This window comes from Sardina pilchardus, chromosome 12 (assembly GCF_963854185.1).
Source record: "Sardina pilchardus chromosome 12, fSarPil1.1, whole genome shotgun sequence".
NCBI classification, from domain to species: Eukaryota; Metazoa; Chordata; class Actinopteri; order Clupeiformes; family Clupeidae; genus Sardina; species Sardina pilchardus.
This window is the reverse complement of record NC_085005.1, coordinates 16,747,216-16,771,380: the sequence shown is the minus strand read 5'-3', so window position 1 is coordinate 16,771,380 and position 24,165 is coordinate 16,747,216. Positions and strand designations below refer to the sequence as shown.

The following is a 24,165-nucleotide window of genomic DNA, read 5'->3' as shown; positions in this document are numbered from 1 at the left end:
TTCTCAGCTGAGAGCCTTCAGAACAGTGGTGCATGCTCGCAGATGCATTCGAGAAAAATGATGCTTCAGAGAGCAATCTGGCTTCTGTCACCCGAATATAAATTCTTGAACAAGCAGCAATGTTCACATCTGCCCCAGGAAGTTACTGCCAGGTGTCACCGAAGTCTACACAGGCCTGCATTACTTGGGTTATTAATGACATACTTGTCATGCTGTGTCAGGCACTTCTGTAGGCGGTCAGGGAAAACCAGCAACAGTGGAAGATGAGAAAAGCTGACCCTGTGTGGACAGGAATGCTTATTGCAGTTTTATCATGACTCACACGGCTGTGGTCAGTTTGTGCATTGCCCAGTAGTGATGCATGATCCTGCATCATAATCAGTGCTTCAGACATATCGGAATGCAGTGTGACATCGCACCAGTGGTCAGTCTCATTCTGATCAAGTCATGCACTTCCCCTTAAGGGAGCTGCAGAGAACTCTAAATCAGCCCGAAGACAGCACTTATGAGACAAGATGAGCAAATATGTTTATAGGCGATGTGGCAAGCATTGTGGAAAAATACTTTGGATGTGACCGTCACATCTGTTTTGTTGGGGATGGATGGAATCTGATTCAGCTGTAAAGTTATCAGCCCACGATGCAGCAAGTGTTAGGGACACTTCAATACACTGGAGATGCATTAGGGTCCCTCCCCACACATCTTATTTATACAACAGGAGCCGGTGATCCAGGCACTGCAGGACTTTTTTCCTAAATGACCTTGGCAGGTTTGGCCAGATGACCAGACAATTATGTGCATAACATGCAAAACAAGTCTGTATAATATCACGACCATAATCTCAGGCTGTGGTCAATAGCTTTATATCCATTTTGATGGTGCAGAAAAAGGAAATGGTGTTGGAAAAGGGAGGGAAGCACGTCTTGGACAGGACTGTCGCAATAAGCAACGGCATGCATAACAGGTACAAGGAGATCTGTTGCAAAGGAGCATGCCAATGAAAACTTTTTCAAGCAACTGCATTGAAACATAAAGTGGCTTTTCAAATGTTGATACTTTAGATCAAGTACAGACATGCACGCTTCAGTTTATCTCCCTGCTACAGAATATGTTTTTTTTTAAGAGGAGCAGCTTTTGGTTGCAATAAATCAGTCCAGAAAATCTCATATCACATCCACAGCTGTGTGCAATGAAGATATGAAAAGCGTTTGTAAGAGGAGACTGGCTGACGGCCGCTGTCTATTTTCACCCAGTGACTCCCAGGTTTTCACAATGTGATGTCTGACTTCGACGTCTCGATCCGTCCAAGAGGACGTGTCCATCTACATTCTCTGTGACTTCTGGCAGCGATTGCGGTCCCCCCTGTCAGCACGGCAAAGGCAGAGCTTTAGCTAAGAGTGCTTACTACCCCCACCCCATGTCCCCTGTGGGCCACTTTTCCCTGCACCAAGCAGAAAGGATTGCAATGCCGCAATGAACTTGGAAATGTGTGTACACGGTAGACACAACCCTCATGATGTTATCATCATTCTCCAAACAGTAAAGAGGAGGGCAGAGACTTTTCATCTCTGTAATGGCAATCATAGTTTACTCTTGAAAATGAGAGAGAGAGAGAGATTTAGTGAGTGTGGACGCAAATGTGAACAGACGGCATTGCAGTCGCCCCCTCTCTCACTCTGTTTCTTACTCTCTCTTCCATTCATTCTCTCTCTCTCTCTCTCTCTTCATCCGAGACCACCTGACCAATAGCGCTGATGCATTTAGCGTTTGAGCACTTTATAGCGGCTGGTTCAGCTGCTGTGACTCAACCATTCGGCCGCGTTCGCTGACCTCTGTGCGAGAGGCTGGCCCGAGCCGATTGACGTGGGTGAAGGTCAAGCCGGTGGAATGCGCTGGTGTGTGTGGCCCTCTCTTTCCACGCCGGCCGGCAGACCCCCCATTCCCCCCCCCCCCCCCCTCGGTTTCATCAGCGTGCCAGCGCAGACGGGTGCAGACAGAGCAAATTGGAGGGTCATGGGGGAGTTAGAGGAGGAGTGAGACGAAGCTGGTGTGTGTGTGTGTGTGTGTGTGTGTGTGTGTGTGTGTGTGTGTGTGTGTGTGTGTGTGTGTGTGTGTGTGTGTGTGTGTGTTTATACACTTGGACAGAAGAGAGGAGGAGAGGGGGGCTTGCATCACGGCTAATGGATGTCGGGTCGTGAGTTATCCGTGGCCCTAATGAGCCGTAATAAAAGGACACGTCTCAAGCAGGGTGCCACCCGGTGGTCTGCCCGGATCACTGCAGGCACTGGGGAGGACGCTGGGAGCCCGGCCCGGCCCGGCCCAACTGGTGTTGGGTTTCGGCGGTTCTGAGCCAGCAGCTTGTGCTCTGCGCAGCAGCACGGGGCCGCCAGAGGGGAGTATCGCATGCCATTATGTGGAAATTCCACTGTAAGGCGGGAGGCTGAGGTATTATACGATTACTTAATTCATTTAGCTGAGTAAAGCGGACCGCACCATTCTCTAGGGGTGGGAGGGGTGGGGAGGGGGGGGGCAAGGCTGAGGAGGTGGTGCCATTCATGTCGTGCGGAGGGGCAACTGCACATGGACCACGCAGGAAGCCAAGCGAGGGTACGGTTTCATCTGTCCAGGGAATAAACCATTAACGAGGTCTGGGACGGACCTAATGGAGCAACTGTGTATGTTGCTCATAGGGCGGGTAGCCTTCAAGGCCTAATAGTGTGGATGATTTCAGAGTGTGATTAATAGCACTTGACAATTTCATGGACAAACATGTGGGCCTGGACCCCACATTTAAGTCAGCCTATTAACACTGTCAAGCAGAACTGCCTGGCAAGCCATCTAAATTTGCTGAGAGTGAGTCAGAGATCACATTTATGTAACGTGTCACAGCGAAGGAGCGACTAGCACTAGGCAGTCCGTCTAACCACATGTTCTTGCGGTCTCATTATGGTACAGAAATTGTTGATTGTTTCTGTACTCAACGTTGTATTGCATTCAATAACCAACTTCCTGTAACTTATCTCAGCAGATAATATTCGAAAATTTGACAAAAGACAATTTTTTTATGTGAAAAAAAAAGAAAAGAAAATGGCAGGCTCATTTTTCTCTATGACATTTTGTGCCAAATGTTGTAGTGTGAGTGCCATTGAGATCAGATAAAAGAAGTGGGCTACAGTCAGCAAAATGGGTGGAAGTTAATCATTTGGAAACAGCCAAACAAATCTACCCTGTCATTGCTCTACAGGGACCAACACCCAGCATGTCCAATCCTTTAGCTGAGACCAGTGGGGTAATCTTTCAGATAGCCCCTGCCAGTAAGCCCCCTGTTGGTCAGATGGTGGAATTGATTATGCTGACAAAAACACCTTTTCCCAAATATTTATATCAACAAAATATGCATCTATTCTGGCAGAATTTGACTGATTAGTTTAGTCTTTACACTCCACTAGATTTGATTAGATTTCATTCAATTTTGTAAACATCGACAATTGCTGTTTTGAACAGGAAATTATTAGGTTATTGTTGGACTATGAATTTGTTACAGATTACATGTAACGTGTCTAACTAAATCTTTTTAGGAAAAGGGTATTCTTATTATAAATAGAGAATCGATAGGGAAATGAATCTCATTATTCTCCAGTCATATTGCAACAATGTTCATGCCTGGAGAGAAGAGAAAGTGACTGAGCAATAATAAGGAAACTTGCAGTCTATAATTAACTTCTGGACTTTGATAACTTTACTCAAAAACAGAAGTAATGACCACAATTTAACGTCAAAAGAGTGCACACACATCTGTGCTCAGATATAAATATGCAATACGCTACCAACCACAGTTCTCCATCGCTACCGTACATCACGCCACATATTAATCCCTGCATTGAGGGACATGGCATGCATTTAATGGGCCTCTGATTTATTCAGGTTTATCAAGCTAAAGAGGTTTCTGCCAGCCGGAGCGGTAGATCTTTAAATCAAATAACTGTTAGAAAGTAGTCACAGCAAAGCTCACTGGTGCTTCAGTGTTGCTTTACAGTACACTCCCAGGAGTTCCTCTGAACCAATCAAAACACAACTGCGGACTGGGATGGAAAATGGGGAGATTGATTCAACACTTTTGAAGGGGGTGGGGGTGGGGGGCAGAAAGTGGGGGAAAAAGCTGTTAAAACCATTGCATAGATTTGATATGCTCCACTATGTAGGACAAAATTATTAATTTGAGAAGTGGGCCTGCTAAATCTATCAGTCGGTTATTCTAAAAGGAATTGAAAGAACATTCACAGTCTGCAGTTCAGGAGTGAAGGCGGACCTGTTGTTTTAACAGTTGAAAGTCGGTTTATCATCCATTTTAAGAAGGGGGAAGTGTTACTGCACTGAGGAGTATCCCCGTTACTAGACTGTCTACTGCCACTCAATGGACAGCCATGGAGCTGCAACCATCAAGGGATCTGTCTGGTGTGAAATTTTCTTGACTTCCACCAATAGACTTTGAGACCTTAAGACTATTCAAATCCAAGCCCTATTTCCAGGTTTGCTACTAAAAAAACCCCTGAAAGTCTGAATACCTGAGCATGTGTGTAATACCACTGAGTCTTACTGTTGTTACGTTAACGTAACAGCATTAGCCAAGTCAGGCTTTTTTCATTAATTATTTATTTTTTTATTAATTTAAATTAATTTAAAACGAATCCTACAAACATCGGCCTACATTACTGGAAGTTGTTTTCACCAGGCTGCTTTTCACAATACTACCATCTCCATTAACAGCATGCAGCTTACCTGTGTCAGACAGACTTTCGTGTCAGATGGACTGTGTCAGCCATTCTCCACATGACCAGCGTGTTTGCTGTGCAGACAAAACAGAAGTCATGTTAAGACACATGTGTGTTTACATAACTCCATGTACACACACCATCTGCCACAACTTAGTCACAATTTAACTGGACAGTGCTGTGAAAAGGTCAATTTTAATTTAATTTTGAATATCTATTGTCTATTTCAAAACCACTGTATGACTGATGATGAGTGGATGTGGGTTGTTTTTAAGCTACTGGACAGTTGAATTTACCTCCTGGGATGAATAAAGTTCTATCTATCTATTTATCTATTTGTGGGCTACTTTGGTTTGTTGATATTTTTGCTATCCATCAATAATAGAATTAAGCAGGTGAGTAGCTAATGATGATAACAATGATTAGCTGACACAAGCTTACTGAGGAAGAGCCACATGGCTTGAAAAGTCACGAACAAAATAAACACTGTGAATGGGAGCTCTCTGATGATCATCTCTGATTCTTTTGGATTCTCCCTGTCTGATCTGCCACTGATTTGGATTTCGCCCTACAGCTCAGGCTGGAAACCTCCTTCCTGTCCACATCTTCTGGGTCCAATCACAAACTAGCTTATCCAAAAGGCGCATCCGGATCGTTGGTCTGCGTCTGACTGGTTGAAGGACTATCCAAAAGCGTACAGAATCATTTGAACTATGCCCATTGATCACACCTCTTGTGCAGTAGAAATAAAGCACAGACTTCCCAGAATTATGTTCAATCTTAAAAGATTGAGCTTAGTATGGTGATAGCCAGTCTACTGGATCCCGCATATATCCAAACTTGGCCTTGGGATGTGTGGCCTTGCATTGCTTCTCTTGGTTGATTTAAATGACCATCAGTTAACTTAAAGGGACACTTCACCGATTAGCTTTAAGCTTTGTATCTTTAGAAAACCAGTCATGTTTTTGAATGGCCGAGCATCATTCCCTCAGTTTGTCTTGAGATGGGAGAAATACGGATTTCGATGAAACCCATGAATAGGACTTCCTACTTTCAATTATGTAAAATGCGGTATATTCACGGGTTTTCTCAAGACAAAAATGTGCAGGTCCAATCAGCGAACCGAGGGAGTAGCTGAGAACGATGATGTTGAGGTTGTACGCTAGTTAGTGCATGTCAGATCTGAGTGGCTCTGGGAGGATCCAATAGTTTTAAACATCAACAGAGTATCCGCATTCAAGGAAGTTCACGCAGGAAGACAATTTATATGCATTTTTCGGTCAAACCCCGAAACATATGGGAGCTTGAGCTTGCCACTTCCAATTTGGCAATGTATGCTCGCAGGATTGGAAGAGTGTTTGATGCGCGCTGGCTTGTGAGTCTTCCCCCTGCTCATCTGTGACCGCTCTCCGGGAGAGCCAGCCTTGGTCAAACTCCTTGGAGCACTGGCCGATCTTCCACAGAGAGGGCCAAATGATGAGGGATTCATGCTAAACGACAGCGGATTTATTTCTGTAGAGATGGCATAAATAAAAGATGAGCTGGAAAGCCTGCAGGCCTTGTAACGGTTTCTTCAGAGGAGAGATGTCACAGCTATCAGTGCCAATACTGAGGTCTGTGGCCCAGCTGATGGTGTGAACGTAATATGCCTGAATGAGGAATGTGTACTTAAAGGTGTTCATCTGTCTCAGCCAAGTGATAGAGATAAGCGGAAGTCAGAAGTCTTTTAATTTCCCTCCCAGGGTCAAGCGGCCAAAACGGGACTGCCATAGTATCTCTTCACCTTATTTTGCGCGCAAACAAGGGGCCACCGTCTCTGTCCTCTTTGTGCCCAATCTTCCAGTTGAGCAGTACATCCAATGAGATAGCAGATGATACCTAGTTACTGTAGCAACAGGCTGGTGGACCACTGTTGGTCCACTGGGGGGAGATCTGGTGGTCCGCTATAGTGTTTCGCTCATCGACAAATGCCTCAATATTTTGCCACTATTGGTCTAAAATCTTTCCAATTTACTCAGTTATACTTCATCCATTATTTTATAACATGTCATGTATTTTCGTATTATTCATGTCAAGTGAAATGTAAAGATATGGTGGGCCAATGGCGGACCACAAGGGGCATGCCATCAGCGGTCCACTAGCTGAGCACTATCTGAGCAAACATTTATTTAGGATTTTGGTGTATTAAGACATTTCTGTAGGCTAATACTTCTTTCCTATATTTGAAGTTAGAAGAACACTAAATTAGGACCGTCTGTTCTGTAGTGACTTTCTGTTACCAAACAGATGAAATAGAATTTGCAAGTTAGGAAGTTTCTGTAAGCAGCAGTAAGTAATCAGATAATGCAGGGTAGCCTACCAAGTAAGGAAAGCGAAGGCGAATACAATACTGCCCTCTGACATCCTGATTTTCATATCCTCACCTTAGCCTCTCCATCCTCTGCCGTGTTAGCCTATCTAAGGGGGTAGGTGAACGTGCGGTAGAGCAGCCACTAAGGGCAGCTCTCAGGCTTGACGTCAACCACTTTCAGCTAGCATTCCATTGAACCCCATTCATATTGGCGTCACTTACATCAAATAATGTCACATCTGAAGCATTTTAAGCCTGTAGCCTATGAACCTTTTATATTGTCAGAGAAATTCAACATTGTTGCCGTTATAAGCTACACGTTACGGCTGAAAAACTTTTTTTTTTTTTTTTTTTTTTTTAAATAATGCTATCACGACGTAAAGAGCATGCGACTTACAGAGCGAAGTAATCGTGGCCTATTCTCTGGATAACAAACTCGAAGGCAGTCTGGGGGAAAGTCCATGGGTAAGATAATTAAGAAAGCATTGAGGGGAAAATGTTGGATAGGCTACTCTCTTGTAACTTAAACATAATTGCTCTCAGGAACACCCTCTGTTCATCTGTTCCAGGAAGCCGAAGTAAACAAGGCGGATCAAGCTATTCCAGACGAAGAACTGTAGGGAAAAGAAATTGAGCGGAAGTAGGCTAGGCTACTGACAGGTGGAGCCAGGCTAGGGGAAAATCAGTATGTGACGTTTTAATGTGTTGCCACTAAGTCAGAACAAATCCCCATGAAAAGTTGCACCCAAACTAACAGCACTCATGCATTATTAATTGTCAATTTATACATTTTCTTAGCATGGCTAATAGACAAGTCAGGCTGCTTGGTAATTAGTGTTATCCTAATGAAGCTGAACTAACCGACTAGAAAATTAGCACTGTCGGAAGAAAAAATACATTTCTAAATTGCGCGTGGTCGGTGTAATAAGGTGAATACTTTTATATCCACTGGGCCAGGCTACATTATCTCAATAGCGAACCTGGAACAGCACAGTGTTGCCTACCTTTCGACGCCCACAAATTCCCGTATGTTTGTGTCAAAGAATGGTGGCTTTTATTTAGCAATAATGCACGTCCTAGCAGACTTTTAATTTGACTGAATCTAAACTAATGACGTGGCTTTAACCTGAAAGCGGAAGACGATTGGGAAGGAAGCGTCAACAGCCTTCACTCTACCGGCCTCCCGTACACAGATCTACATTAACGTATGTATCTACAAAATATGCATTTTTACAAGTGAATGTTTTCTCCAGCTTGTTGTGTTCACCTTCCCATTTGTGTGTGTATGTGTATGCAGCAGTCACTGTTACGACAACGTCACGTATTACTCTGTTGCTAGCATGACTAGCATACCCAATGTTAGTGCTTTTGCAAATTGCGCTGACGTTAACGTTGAATCTACGATTTAGATGAGTTGCAATGGTGTATTTTTTTGAGTTGGAACACGAGATATCTTATCAACGTTATCATTTGTCGCGGAAAGATCCGTGAAATTGAGCAAGCTCTAACGTTCGCGTTCTAGCTAACGTAACACATCAAATCATCGATTATTATCTAGCTGGACAAGGCTGTTAAGAAATGCTACATTGTCACAATCTTTTTTTTGCAGAATTATGTTAGATATTTAAAACAATGTCCAATACTCACACGGTGGTAGGCAGTGCCAAGATCTAAACTTGTGCTTTCCATCCTCTCAAATTTTAGCATGGTTACTGACGTTCAACTGGCAATATTTGCGAACATGCTCGGCGTGTCGCTGTTCCTGCTTGTGGTGCTGTACCATTATGTGGCTGTCAACAATCCCAAGAAATTAGAATAACCACCTCAGCGTCAAAGTGTTAAGGTATGGCTACCTCAAATTGTTAGGCCTACTGTTAGTAATTTACAGAAGTGTGTGTGTGAGCAATGTACCTTTGTTCTCTTTCTCAGATTGATTAATTGATTATGGGACCACCACCGGAGTAACATCACTACTACACATGACAGCAAGACGAAATCACCATGTTTAAATGTTTTCTACGAAAATGTTGTGAATAAAGCTTTTTCATGATATCTTGTTGTGTTTCTGTATGTGTGGTAAATAATACTGGAGGCCTTTTTTCAGCCACACATCATCAACTAATTTCTCAACCTGCAGGACAAACGGCCGTCTAATTTTATGACTCTAGAGGGCGCTGTTGCACCGTAACTTGAGCAGGCTGGACTTCTCACAGTACCATCTCAGAACAATTAACTCTCCAAGTACCAACATTATGACCAGAGCATTCATTTTTTATTTTCCTCCCCAAGAAATAAAAACTAGTTTGAATTAATAAATACAAATTCATGATACATATTTTTTAGATTATTTGAAGTGATTATTTTATCTTCGTGAAAAAAACTTGGGAGACTTCGGGAGTACCACAACAGAGAGCGTGCCAGAGAGCGTGCCACAGTCTGAGAACCACTGGGCTAGATCACATCCTTTGATTCTCTGCCATTATCAAAATACGTTCCCACTTTTCCTCAGGGATAGTCTGATCCCGCAGTATAAGTCTGATCACGTCTTTGGTGGATCTATCTGCCATTCCCACCAGAGCAGGGGTGTCCCTAAAAAAAAACTCTTGAAGACACCTCCTAGCCTGAAAAATCTCGCAAGAACTCTTTCCAGGGTAGCATGTGCACTTCACACAGCCCTTCTTTGGATAAAAGCGTCTGCTAAGTGAATAATGTTCATGTAAGAATAAATGTAAATCAAAATACCCCACAGTTAACCAGATAGCAAAATCAGATTGGCATATTACAACTTATTTCATGAAATGTTATTCAAATGGATGAAGTATAACTGAATAAATGGGGTGGGTGGGGAGGGGGAGGACATCCCAATGTAAACACACTAATCACCCAGTCAACAGGTGGTCTTCGGCAGGATATGTCTGGTCACATCTTTTGATAGGGCTAGCAGGCTTATCAGTTACTCTCCAGAATATGACAGATAATGCATACCAGTCCATTTCTTGTGGCTCCTTTCACTTACTCGTGTTAAAATAGTGGTCATCTACTGTGAACAGCTGGACTTGTAGGAGAGGTCACTTATCCGGGTTGACTATGGGATGCTACTGATTGACGGATCCAATGAGCTCTTTGGCGTATCGCCGGGCATATTCACGATGTCACTTCCAATATGATGCATTCCCTGTGTCAATGACACGCAAAGATCAAATCCTCACTGGGGGAAATGAAGCTGTGAACCAAAGACCTTTGATTATTTATCGTTTCAGCCCAGCCCTCAGTGAACTACCTAACTGAAATGATGTACATTAGGATTAAAGACTACAAGTAATACAAATGGGATAGCATTACATACAAATGAGGTAGACGAATCCAGTTAAAATGAGAACCACCCTCAATGAACTACGGAGAATAAATGAAAGATTGAATAAATGAATGAAGATAATGATGCTAAGCCTGAGCATTTATTTAGGATGGTTTAATCTGAATACGCCAAACATCAATAGCAAAAGAGTGAAAAAACAAACAAACAATCAAAACGACAGAATTTTGTACAACTATTTACATTTCAGGAATGTGTTCATTTTCTCAGCTGCCAGTCTGTGAGATTTTAATACCTTAATTTCGGAGTTAATAGTGGGACACAAACGTATTGAGTACATTATCTCTACAAACATTTGTTCAATTTTTTTTAACAGGGTAATATACATGACAGACAAAACATGTACAGTAACATAATGAGAAAAACAATCACTATAACAACACATATATATTATGTATCCCAGTATTTGGATAAAAGATATTGGAGTATTGGTAATCATCATCAGCTTTAGACGAGGATATGATCATGAATCATCTTGATAATCTTGGTTAAGTAGCCCTTAGCTGGCTCAATGGACGAGACTAAATCCTCAATCTGGTCAACTCTGGGAGGGAGAAAGTAAAATTGATTGAAAACGTGTTGAAAGTGACCAAGGTAATCACTAAAAGCAGACTACAAACCACCCATGTTTAGTGAGGGACTAACCTTGTATTTCCAATGTAGTTCTGGAAGCTCTGGATCTCTACCCCTCCAAAGGGGTAAGCACTGGTAATCGCCAGGGTTAGCTGAAACTTGACAAACGTTTTGAGGCTGGAGAAAACTATTTGGACCCTGTAATGGGAAAAAAACCATCCAACAGGTTAAACAGGCCTACTGTACTTCGAACGGCATGCAACTATTAAGAATAGTGTCGCTAAGAACTTGATGTAAGACTTCTGGGCGTACCGTCTGTTGGCACACTTGATCTCCAGGACACCCAGTCTCAGCGCCCCCCACTTCTTCAGCCGGTGGATCTCCTCACCGAGAAGTCGGACACGACTCACCACCAGACTCACTTCATGTAGAAGCTGAGAGAGAAAGAGCTGCTCAATTACCTCACATTAGCACTGATTAAAGATATAGTAAGTTGTTGGGGTTTTTTGTTTTTCTTATGTCCAATGATGACAATGTCACTGAAATCAAAATGATGGCAAGATCTGATGGCATTTTAAATAAGGTATTCCTCAACATCACTGCAATTAACACACTTTTTCTTGGTTTTCATGTGTTTACATGTTTGGAACTTCTAAATGGTCAACAAATGCAGACCCAGGAGGAGGGTCACTGAATCAGAATTAGCTTTATTGGCCAGGTTTGTGTTTAACAAACAAGGAATTTGACTCCGGTCATGGTCGTGTTTTGCCTTTCGCCACAAACACTTACCATGGGAATGTCGTAAGTGGTGGAGTACCTCTTCAACCAATCCTTTCCAGACTTGAGAAGTTGGGAGAGCAGGTCATGAACCATTACAGTGTGACACTCAGATTTTTCAGCTGTTCAAGATAGGAGGGGGGGAGTGATGACTGATGAGAATAAAATTATCATATGATATATAATGAGAAGAATATACAGACAACATGGACATGATTAAGAACTTACCGTCTAATCGAAAATCAAACGAAATGTCACAAAGTTTCTGTTCCATTTCACCTTTTGGGGCAAGCATTCCTAAAAGACACACATGAGGACATGACACACATGAGGACATTTGTGATTGATACCAAAGTCCCTCTAGGTAAGTCCCCTCACTCGGCCATCTTGCAAAGCAATTTGGGCAGTTAGCAGGCAGCTTTTTTCTATTCAAGTGAACGGGGCGGCATACAGAAGGTGCGGCATATGTGTAGAGGCTACTGCCATATCGGCATTATGAACTAACTAACCCCATGCATTTCTATATAATATTGACAGGATTGAGTGTTGTGCCTCCTCATTAGACAGTGTCTGTTGATAGTCTTAAATATGAGCATGTATAAAGCGCTACATACCACTGGACCGTTGATGTACCACCTCCAAGAAGAGCGTCTTATGAAGAAAACTGAATTGAGTCCTCTCATCTTCTTTCAGATTCAACTTCCATTCATTCACACTAGAACAGCAAAAAGGTATGGAGGGGAAATAAAGATCAAAATAAGGGCAAACTCATCGGGACAGCCACTTTTTCTCTTAATATATCAGAAAATTACCTGTGTAGGACAGAGGTGTGTTTCTCTATATCCTTCATCTCCTCACGTAATCTCTCCAATTTGTCTGCCTTATTCTTCTTCTCACTTTCCATGTCGACCACTTGCCTGCACAGATCATCAGCATTTTTAACACCAAATCTTTTTTCTTAAATGCCATTTTACGTCACTGTATTGCAATCACCAGTGCAAATCTTTCATAATATTTTGTTTTAAGTTATTCATTATATCATACAAAAGGGCTTATGTAAGTGTTGTCACCTTTAGGTACTTTGCATTTACAATTGTGAGAAAAAGAGCATATTTTAATATATTACTCCTCAAATGTTCCCTGTGGAACTTTATTATGTTACCAGAGGGAAGAAATGCTTACCTTTCTTTTTCAGCAACAACACTATCCAAGCGTTCCAGTTCTAGAACAACAACAAAACACAAGAGTGTAAATTACCTGTAACATGACTAAATGATTCTTAAAGGAATATGCCACCCAAAAATGAAATTAAGCCAGTCTCGGTCACCCCCAGAGTTAGAAGAGTGAAAAAAACCCGGTTAAAATCCGTCCAGGCATTGTCCTGCTTTGAGAGCAGCGTTTTTAGCTTTAGCTTAGCACAGTTGCTGTAAATGAAGGGTGTCAGTTAGCACGTCCTTCAAAAAAAGGGACCGAGACATCTACATTTTTTTCTAAATATATCTTGGGAGTCATGTGTTAAAAACGAGTACACATCATAATGCAAAATCAAACGAGGTTATTATCTGGGCAGATATTTACTTGGAACTATATTTGGCCTCATCACAGGTGAAGCACTGCTAGATAGGCACAAGGTTCTCATGCAGCAGCACTTGAATCCCATTCCGTGAAGTTCCAGTCGAAGTTAGGAGTTCAAGTGCTACGTGAGACTAGCGGTGCTTCACCTGTGATGAGGCTGAATATAGTTCAAAGTAAATATCTGCCCAGGTAATAGCCTCGTTCAATTTTGCATTATGATTTGTACTTGTTCTGAACACACGTCTCCAAAGATATATTTAGAAGAAAAATTAGATGTCTCGGTCACTTTTTTGGAGGACGTGCTACTGACACCCTTCATTTACAGCAACTGTGCTAAGCTAAAGCTAAAAACGCTGCTCCCAAAGCAGGACAATGCCCGGACGGATTTTAACCGGGTTTTTTTCACTGTTCTAACTCTGGGGGTGACCGAGACTGGCGTATTCCATTTTTAATTTCATTTTTGGGTGGCGTATTCCTTTAAGAGTTTTGGGAAAGTGCAACATTTGTGGTATTTTACCTTCTTGTCTGTTTTTAAGGGCTGGATGGGCATCACGCTGTACATGAACTTGGTCAACTCTCAGGGCACTATCAACAGCTGCCAATTCTATAGAAACAAACAAGAGGAAACCGTGTACAGAGTTTCTGTAGTAATGTACCACTATTACTTGATGTCAATTAAACCAAGTGGCTCAAGGGGGAGGGGGAATCATACCAGCTTCCAAGTCATGAATACAGGCATCAAGATCTTTCAGCAATGTATCTGTTTCCAACACCTTTTCCTCAATTTTCTGTTTGGCCTCCTGAAGGTTTTTGTAGGAAAACAAGAATGTTGTTGAATGCATATAATGTGTGTAAAATGGTAAAAAGTTTGTTTACAGTTTTGTATACACCTCATACCTGTGTTGTTTGCACAAGTTCCGAATACATGCTGGTCTTCATTTCATGAGAAATTATTTTGCTTCTCTTTCGGAAATACACCTTCCTTTCTTTCAACTTGGAACCAAAGCTAAGTAACTAGAAGAGGGAAAAGTCAAATAAATGCCAAAGCCAGAAGTCAGAAAACATAAAAATCAAAAGCTCTACAGTCAACACCAATAAACACCACAATTAAAAATACCAGGCCAATACCTGTTCCTTAGAGAGATTTGCCAGCTCCTGCAAAAGTGACTCATTGATGTGTTTCAGGGGATGGTCTTGTTGCTGCATTCGTGACTTGAGGCTAAAACCAGACATAGCATGTAAGAAACATCTACTGTTTTATCAAGTAAAACAACACTTTCATTGATGCAACATTTCTTCATTTGTTGTTCATTTTAATTTCATTCAATGTTGATCATTTTAAGGGCTATTGTGCATTTCTAAATGTACTATTCTTTATTGTTCATCAGAAATTGACAGACATTTTACAGCAGTATATCAAAGTTACTGACTGATTGCTCTTCTTTTAACATTGGCCATAGATACATACCCCTCAACCTTATCAGTAACCTTTCCACAGTCAGCTTCATAAACCCTCTGTTTAGGCCGGTAGATGTAGGTCTCCTTCAGTAAGTGCTCCAATTGTGGTGTTGGGTTAGGTGAAAACTATGGAAAGGAGTCATGTTTCATGTGACTACCATGACAGATCTTAAGCATCTATCAGCATATCACAAGATCGCAAACAAGGATTCATTTAAGAGTCGTATGATTCTCACATTGTCCGGGAGGGCACTTGGGCGAGATCTGTGGATGACAAAGTCGATGCCAAAGTGCCTCAGGAACTCATTCACTGTGATGCTTCCATCTTCAATTTTCTGAAAACCAAAGTATATGATAAAAATCAACAAGCAACACCCCTGTAGCTCAATGGCTAGAGCAAAAGTTTAACATCACAAAGGACATCAGTTTAACTATGAAATACAAATTCTAACTAGGTGTGTTTTCTTTGCACTATAAGCATTGCCGTAAACAAAAGCATTTGTTAATATGAATTCAATTTGAATGTAAAAGATCATGTTGAGTACCTTATGAAAATCAAATTCATAATCCAAAGTCCTGTCAATCTGGGAGTCACACTGGCTGTACTTGTACGCTGGAAATGTAAACATGTTCAATCGATAAGAAATCATAAAACAATGCATAAATACGTTACAAGGCACACAGGCAGCTTTCTTGTTATTCACCACAGATAAGGGAACCACTCACTTGACTCAAAGGTGGCCTCAGATTTAAGGTAAGTGGAGTTGCTGCTGGAGCCGGTGGCATCTATTGTCTTTGTCATCACATTAGACGCTTCCTCTGTGGCATTAGCATCCCACTGGACACTACTGAAAGCTGACCCCTGTAAACAAATACACATTTATAATATTTAAGCATTCCAGGATTTCTGAAAAGACATCTCCTATGAAGTGGAAACATTTTTAGATGTTAGGCATATTGAATTTGAACATTAAATCAAAATGAAAACAAACATTTGAACATTACCGTGACTTCAGGGGGTGAGATATCTTGTTTTCTCTTCTGTTCGAGAGGCCCATCATCGTGGCCATCCTCTGGACATGCCCTTTTCAGGCTTTTGGTGACATTGAGAGTTGGTGAGAAGACATTATCCTCCAGGTCCTCTAGCTTTGAATTCATACTGCAGTGGCCTTCTCCTTGGGTTTGCTTGAGAGATTGGTCATCAATTGTTACAGAAATGTCCTCTTCGCTACTCATCTCAGGAAGCTGTTCGTCATTGATATCATCCGTTTCAAAGTTGTCCAGCAGATTAGTAGAAGCAGCATCCGCTCCGGCTTCGAGACAGTTATTTTTGAAGACATAAGTGGTTTCAGATGCGTGATCAGTAAGAACTGGCTTAGGTCTTGATGGCAGTTTGGGTAGAAAGCCACCAAACGAGAGTCGGGCTGTGAGTGGTTTAGTCTCATTGTTGGCCAGTGAGGCAATTTTGGAGCTTTCGACATTATCCGCTTGTTCAGACACCCCTTCTACAGTCGTCTGGCTCCTGCAACCCACTGTGTCTACCATTTCAGTATTGTCTAAGAACTTTTCTGTTACTTCTAAACGGGGTAATGGTAAAGCTGCACGGTCAACTACACTTTTGTCAGGTTCATTGATAGTTTGTGAGATGCGTCTCAGTTTAGACTTTAGATCTAGCAGGCTCCTCCGCCTTGATTTTCCTTTTTGGATTTCTGGATCGCTTCTCTTGGTGACAGTATGATCCGGTGGAGAAACTGGATCCGGTTTGGCTGAATCAACATTTCTGTCGGTGCATGAGGAGATTGGCTCTACCTCCTGAAGTGGTGCACCATCATGTTCATCAGATGGTGGATTGGCAAACTTCATCTTCATGTCATTGCCTTCACCAGGAAAGTGCTGAGAGTTTGACTTGGTTGTCATGTACGGCATGGACTTTGTTGTCACTTGTAAATCAGCAGACACATGTTTGCTGCTAGTAAGCTCTGCATCATCTAAACCAAGAGATGGAAAGAAGCTCTTCCGGCCAGTAACAAACGACAGATCAGCGGTAATTCCCTCAGATTCACAGGGTTTAGACATCAAGGACTCAAATGGAAAGAATTTTTTCGTGCTACTTTTACAGCCATCTGATACATCACTGGGATGGAGATCCATAACAGCTGATTTGTCACTTGTAAATCCCACGTCTTTACATGCAGTCGATATCTGCAACACGCTGGCCTGACTAGAAGGAAGTGACGCATCAGTCATGGGGAAAATGCTAGTCTTACTTTCAGTTGCCTCTATGTGACCAGTAAAACCTTCAGTGAACTCCATACCCTCATCATTTTGTGCAAACATGACACTCCTGTTTGTGGCCAGACTCTTCCGTCTTTTATTGGGCCTTTCACGCTCACAGCCCTTGGCGTCAATTACCACAGTCTGGCTCTTCGTCATTTCCATGTCATCAGTATTTGCAGGGTCAACAGTCCACTGATCATTCTGGAAATGGTGAACCCTGTGGGGGTGACTTACTAGTGGGGCATCTGGGACAGTAACCACCCTGGATTTTGAAAGAGGGAAACTAGATTCTGTATGGAAGGTCTTTTCAGGGAATTTTTCATGTTCCGCAGTTACATTAATGACTCCCGTCAGCTCCATTCCAACATTATCTCCAGAGAAAATCTGTGTTTTGTTGGGATCCACCTCACCCCTCCTGATGTTGCTCGATAGGGACCTAACCAAATCCATGTTTTTTCGCTCACAGCCCTTGCTGTCGATTACCACAGTCTGGCTCTTCGTCATTTCCATGTCATCAGTATTTGCAGGGTCAACAGTCCACTGATCATTCTGGAAATGGTGAACCCTGTGGGGGTGACTTACTGATGGGGCATCCAGGACAGTAGACCCCCTGGATTTTGAAAGAGGGAAACTAGATACTGTATATAGGGGCTGTTCCGCAGTTACATTAATGACTCCCGTCAGCTCCATTCCAACATTATCTCCAGAGAAAATCTGTGTTTTGTTGGGATCCACCTCACCCCTCCTGATGTTGCTCGATAGGGACCTAACCAAATCCATGTTTTTTCGCTCACAGCCCTTGCTGTCGATTACCACAGTCTGGCTCTTCGTCATTTCCATGTCATCATTATTTGCAGGGTCAACAGTCCACTGATCATTCTGGAAATGGTGAACCCTGTGGGGGTGACTTACTGATGGGGCATCCATGACAGTAGACCCCCTGGATTTTGAAAGAGGGAAACTAGATACTGTATATAGGGGCTGTTCCGCAGTTACATTAATGACTCCCGTGAGCTCCATTCCAACATTATCTCCAGAGAAAATCTGTGTTTTGTTGGGATCCACCTCACCCCTCCTGACGTTGCTCGATAGGGACCTAACCAAATCCATGTTTTTTCGCTCACAGCCCTTGCTGTCGATTACCACAGTCTGGCTCTTCGTCATTTCCATGTCATCAGTATTTGCAGGGTCAACAGTCCACTGATCATTCTGGAAATGGTGAACCCTGTGGGGGTGACTTACTGATGGGGCATCCAGGACAGTAGACCCCCTGGATTTTGAAAGAGGGAAACTAGATACTGTATGGAGCGTCTGTTCCGCAGTTACATTAATGACTCCCGTGAGCTCCATTCCAACATTATCGCCAGAGAAAATCTGTGTTTTGTTGGGATCCACCTCACCCCTCATGACTCTGCTTGATGAGGACCTCACCAAATCCATATTCTTACAGTTGATTGCAACGGTCTGACTCTTTGTCAAGTCCATGTCATCTGGATCAGGTGATTTCAGGGAACCTATCAAGCCATTACAATCCAGTCTAGATGCATTGGCACTACGCCGTCCAATAGCCCATGGCTTCTCTTTCTGTTCTGCTTGTTGCTTTTGAAGAAAACCTCTTCCATCTATTGCAACGGTATGACTTTTTGTTAGATCCATGAAGTCATCAGTTGATGGGATTGATGCCCTAAGGTGAAGGCCTTGAGGTTTTGAGTCTGACAGAGCAGGAGGCTGATTTTCTTTGTCGATTACTGTACATCGGGCATTTAGACGGGAAAGAAATCCGTTGGAATCCACTTTCTGGGTTGGAAGAGTACTAAACTGAAGAGGCGAGCAAGACTCCTCTTTTGAAATATTCCCAGGTCCCTTTTTCTTGGACAAGGTTGCAAGGAACATTCCGAAATCTGCATCAGCATCTGATTTTTTTAGAACTCCTACATTTGCTTGCGGTATGTTGCTGCCTTTGTTGATAGTGTTAAAGATTCCACTTGTTGACATTGGTGCTTTCTTTGAGAAGTTAAAATCAGTGTCACCTGAATCATTATCAATGACAACTGTATGACAATTGGTCATATCCATGCATTCTGTCTCATCTCCAAACACTGTCTGATCTCTAGTCATGTAAGATCTCTCATTTCTTGTATTCTTCCCAGCTCCCTGCTGGTGAGAAACACTTGCAAGGAAAGCACCAAAATCCAAAGTCGGTTCTGCATTCTGTAGCATGGCACTCGCTGGTTTATTGATCTTGCCGACTGACATATCTGAATTGATTGTGAACTTCAAGTCACTTTTATCAGAGTCTTTGTCAATGATAATTGTATGACAATGAGTCATGTCCATGCATGCAGTATCTTCTCCAAATAGTACTGTCTTATCGTCACAACCATCTGGTAGAACTGGATCTGAGAAGAACTGAATCTGTTTGAGATATTAAAAAGGAACAAAACAAGATCAAAACATTGAGAGAACTAACCAAAACATGTAGACCAGGATCAAACAACAATCCATCTGTACTCCACAAAAAGCCATGTTCTTCAAGGCATGCGAATGTTCAAGAGGCTTAACTGAATTTAAAAGCACTCCATCTCAATCATGATGTAGCAAATCAAGACTGCAGTACATTCATCTCAATACTCTCTCAACATTTAAAACAGGCTATGGAAACATGTTCAATATTGTGCACAAAGCACTTATACATAAACTTGGCTAACCTTCTTCCTTTTTTGTGGCTCCTGCAGGGGTGCCTTTAATAGGTTTTCAATGCCTGTGACAAGAGAGAAAAAAACATGGCATATTGTTAGATCATTATCATGGTAAATAATTAAACTGCACCAAAAAATAACTACAGTGGAGAGAAATATTGAAAGAAACAGTACTTACCATCATAGATGCCTCTACAAAAAACAAAGACAGAAAAAAAGTTTCTAATGTTAGTTTAGTGTTACAGTTCATTGTCAGGCATAATTTGTCTTTCCAAGTTTTACATATTCAACTTTTTTTTGACATCTATGAATTTACATAATTCATTTCACAAGTCATACACAGTTTTAATCCATTCTAAGACGGACATCATGACATTTGAAGAAAATTGCTTAGAAGGCTGGACCTACTTTGCATCATGACAGTCTGCTCCTGTAAGTAGAGTTAAACAAAATGAGTGAAATTAAAAGTAAAAAAAAAAAAAACAGAAATGCATGCAATGCCAACATGTGTGTGGGAATAAAAAGTATCTTAGTGAGCGATCATTTTGAATGATAGGCCAAGTTCAAAGTAAGTCTAACTGAAGCTAATTTAATCACTAGACAAAATCAGTTTACTAGTTTAACATCATTGACAAGTCAGCGCAATGCTCCCATATGCCACACAATAGCTCTATTTCATACAGAAGAACTCTGCTTGCTCACAGACATTGTATTTTTCCCAACAAATAAGTTAGTGCCCAGTGGTTTATGGTTAAGTGTTGGGCTCGGTAATGTCCCAGGACAAAGAGAAGCCACAATTCGGATAATACCATGGTTTGGACATCATAGTTAATTACAAAGGACAAGGGGAGAAAACTGCATAATGCTAGGTTTCAGAGCCAGTCCTGACCGCCCTGAGAAAATGCAAGTGGACCTGTTACTTGTCCTAACCATGTAAGTGTTTTTCCATTACAACAGTCACACTAGACACCCCAGTGTTCTCACTACAATCCACTTCCTTTACAACAGTTGGCTCAACCAATCAGTCTAAGAATGAGAGTTCTCATTAATTAAGTGGATCAATTTTTGACCACTGTTACATTTGTTTTTAAAAAGCATCTTAGGCAACGTTTACACTTTCAATTGAACATTGTTGAAAATGCCCACAATCTTTTTTACCTTTTTATATCTACATTACACATTAAGTTAGCCTGGGTGTTCCCATACTGCCTTGCGCGATGATTTCAATCCCACTGCTAAGCCAGTCTGGAAACTAACGCCCAAATGTTCGCCTGATGTTGGCGAACCAATCACAGAACATCCGAGAAGTTTCCGTTGCCTTCTTGCATCTACATTCGACGCCAAAGGATTTACACTGATGTCAATGGCAGCCCTTAGCGTTGCATACGAACGAGTTGGGTGAGCTATGCGCATTTGATAGACATCCATGGCGCCCAATGAACGGTTCTGGGCATTTTTTCAAATACGAGAAAATGAACGTCTGGTTGCCAGACCACGTCTCATTTGAGAAGTGGTAGGCGTTAGCCAGGCTACATTAAGTTGCTTTCACATGCACAACTAACAGAACAGCGAAGTTATAATGAAAACAGTCTATTTTGCAAACTTCTCAAGATACTTTGGTAATGAAAGTAGACAGCTAGCCATTTAAATAACCCAACAATGTAAGCTTGTGTTATTTTCAGCACCATCTCATCTGTATGTTTGCTTTCATTTTGGTGATCAAAATCCGTCTGGTACGCATGCAGGTTGTCTCAAGTGTTGAGCAAATTAGCAAACCATGTAAACAGAACTATCGACTATGATCCACTTTGAAACATAGAAACCCAGTCCAAAAAAATATAGATAAAGGCAAAAAAAAACTGAACTGTGCATCGAGGCCTGCCAGTGTAACAGTGTCAGATGATCTGATCAGAAGTAGTCAGCTCTAAATACAAATGGTCGGATCTCTCAAACCACTTGCTGAGGTGGTCGGAGATGTAACTGACCACATATCTTTGTATCACTAAAGCGTTCTGATGCATCCCCGGACAATCAGAGTTCCAATTAGTGTGAAATTGGCAGTACTCTCAGCTGACCACTTGTAATCGGATCACCCAAGAATGTATTCTAAAACCAAAAGTAAACAGGCCTTTTAATGCATGCATACCAAATAACTGGATCCCTTCTGTGTTTTCCATTTCCCCCACTTCCTCAGGTGAGATCACAATTACGCGGATGAACTTTACCGGTCTTTAGCCCCAGATGACTACTATGTCTGCTTGGATGTCTGTATGCCTCAGTGTCCCGTCCCGTCCCATCAGTCAGGATGAAATATTGACACCTCAGATCAATCTCTCCTAAACAGAGTTTTTGATATTCCCGCCTAATCCAGCTATTCCCCAACAGATCAGAACCCAGCTTGGTTCATCTTTGTTGACCTCTAGCATTTCAATGTCATATCACTGCATTTCGTCTGAATATTAGGAGCTCTTATTTATCATTTGCTACTGAAGAATTTCATTTAGTCAGGACTTATTTCTGAATCAAGACAAAAAAATGAATGAAAGAATTACATACCCGTAGGTGTCAAACTTGGTGAAGGACTCTGTTCATCAGATGAACTAGTCATATCCCTGAAAAAAAGAGAGGCACAAGGCTATAAGAATTGCCGAAGTGGAGAAAAATGTCATGCAGAGATCTTGTTTTTCAATCGTTGACAACTCACTTGGAAAAAACAACCACATTTTTTGTAGCAGCAAAGCTGACTCTTCTGGAACTCCTCCTTTTCTCAGTTGGTTTGCTCTTATCCCCCTGCTAAAAATAATACACGCAAACTCACATGTTAATTTACATTGATAGTCGAATTCTGCATAGCAAAGGTAGAGGGAGACGTTTTTGCTGCCAAAATGCAGTGAAAATGCTTATGGCCTTAAAATAGAACAACACTGAAGGCAAAATTCATTCATTATTCACACTTTGCATACTTTGTTTGTTGTCTGTGTTTCTGCATCTTTCTGCATAGAAAACACAGGAACAAATACCAACTACTGGTATCCAGACGGCATTTCTACGTTTAGTAGCATTTCAAAACAGTGACTACAACTCCAAACTGGAAACATTTCACCAACCTGTGGCTCCTTCAGACCAACCTCTGTCACTTTGACAGACGTCCGGGGCGCCTTTAAAATCTGACAATGAATGACAATAAAAACGTGAACCGTTTGCTCGAAGCATAATAGCATAAGGTCATACATCTCTTGCAATCCACTGCAAAGCATGTGACGTTAAATAATGAATTGGCGAGTCAGTAATTAAATGTGGATTAACAAGCAAGGTAAACGTTACCAACCGAGGAAATCCGCCTTTTACTTGACCCGACTCGATCAAAGCTGTAAACATCAGATTAAATCTGCGTTAGTTTTCATCAAGGATGATACACAGTCTAGCTGTAAGTGCAGAGTTAACACCACTATCTTATTTAACAACAACATCAGAGCAAATAAATGTTAAAGACTAACGCTAACTTAACTATGCTAATGCTAGTCGACAATTGTTTTTATGCTTGTCCTCCATTGACGTTAGCTACATTAGCTTAACGTTAGCTACCCTGAAGTACCTTATTAAACTGTTAGGCGAAATCATCGCTATGTAGACATTTCAAAATCTGCCCACACAACTTGATGTGTTATGACCGTAACACAGGGTATACAGCTGACATTTACTCACTCGAAATTAAATGTTTCGGTGGATTCCATTTTTTAAGGATCCTTTTGTGAACTTTAGTGGACAATAACATGCAGACGTTCCCAACCCTCAGTTCAGTTTGAATTTAACCGCTCCTCCATGAGCATGCGCAATAAAGCCCAACTTCTCCTGTGCAGTTTTAACTTTTTTTTTTTTAGCATATCTCCATCTAGTGGAAGAAATTTGTAGTGTGTTTGAAGGCTTTTGAGCTTTTTGTGTTCCACAAGACATATTTATTTCTATAGGCTAATATCTGAATTAGAGAACAACCAACATTAAATTCCTTTAGTAGACACGTAAAATCATGGCTACTGGAAAATCAAAACTGTCAACATAACTCTGCATAGCCTGTAGTAGTTCTTTTTTTTTTTTTTTTTTAACTCATTTTTGTATTATTTATTCTAAAACGTGTGCAATATCTTACACATGTTTATCTTTTATAATATGTGCAATATTTGTCTTCATTTCTTTTTAAAGGACCATCAAACCTGTCAAGGGACAAAAGATGGAAATTAGCCCTATGGCTATAATCTTATATATTCTGCATTTGTCTCAAATGTTATTAATATAGCCTGTCCCTTTGTTAAA

The 24,165-nt window shown here is 41.6% G+C and overlaps 2 protein-coding genes across 3 annotated transcripts; one reads left to right on the top strand and one right to left on the bottom strand.

Moving 5' to 3' along the window:
• Positions 1-8,182: 8,182 nt before the first annotated feature.
• Positions 8,183-9,174, top strand: ost4 (oligosaccharyltransferase complex subunit 4 (non-catalytic)). Of its 2 annotated transcripts, XR_009940983.1 has the most exons (3): positions 8,183-8,327; positions 8,827-8,965; positions 9,052-9,174. XR_009940983.1 is itself a non-coding variant. In XM_062550951.1 (2 exons), exon 1 carries the CDS (start codon positions 8,828-8,830, stop codon positions 8,939-8,941), a length of 114 nt encoding a protein of 37 aa, XP_062406935.1. In that variant the 3' UTR covers positions 8,942-8,965; positions 9,052-9,174. The 2 variants fall into 2 exon arrangements, 1 of the variants encoding a protein (XP_062406935.1); XM_062550951.1 differs by lacking the exon at positions 8,183-8,327 and having other exon boundaries at positions 8,828-8,965.
• Positions 9,175-10,549: 1,375 nt separating this feature from the next.
• Positions 10,550-23,641, bottom strand: knl1 (kinetochore scaffold 1). Its single transcript, XM_062551418.1, has 25 exons — positions 23,560-23,641; positions 23,183-23,222; positions 22,962-23,021; positions 22,559-22,647; positions 22,411-22,466; positions 20,263-20,284; positions 20,033-20,046; positions 19,864-19,916; positions 15,884-19,570; positions 15,605-15,740; positions 15,424-15,491; positions 15,115-15,213; positions 14,889-15,004; positions 14,549-14,639; positions 14,318-14,434; positions 14,133-14,220; positions 13,938-14,024; positions 13,028-13,067; positions 12,658-12,762; positions 12,460-12,560; positions 12,074-12,142; positions 11,858-11,967; positions 11,381-11,502; positions 11,141-11,266; positions 10,550-11,039 (listed from the first exon to the last, which is right to left on the bottom strand). The coding sequence occupies exons 1-25, from the start codon at positions 23,586-23,588 to the stop codon at positions 10,943-10,945; spliced, it is 5,622 nt and encodes a 1,873-aa protein (XP_062407402.1). The 5' UTR covers positions 23,589-23,641; the 3' UTR covers positions 10,550-10,942.
• Between the last annotated feature and the right edge of the window lie 524 nt (positions 23,642-24,165).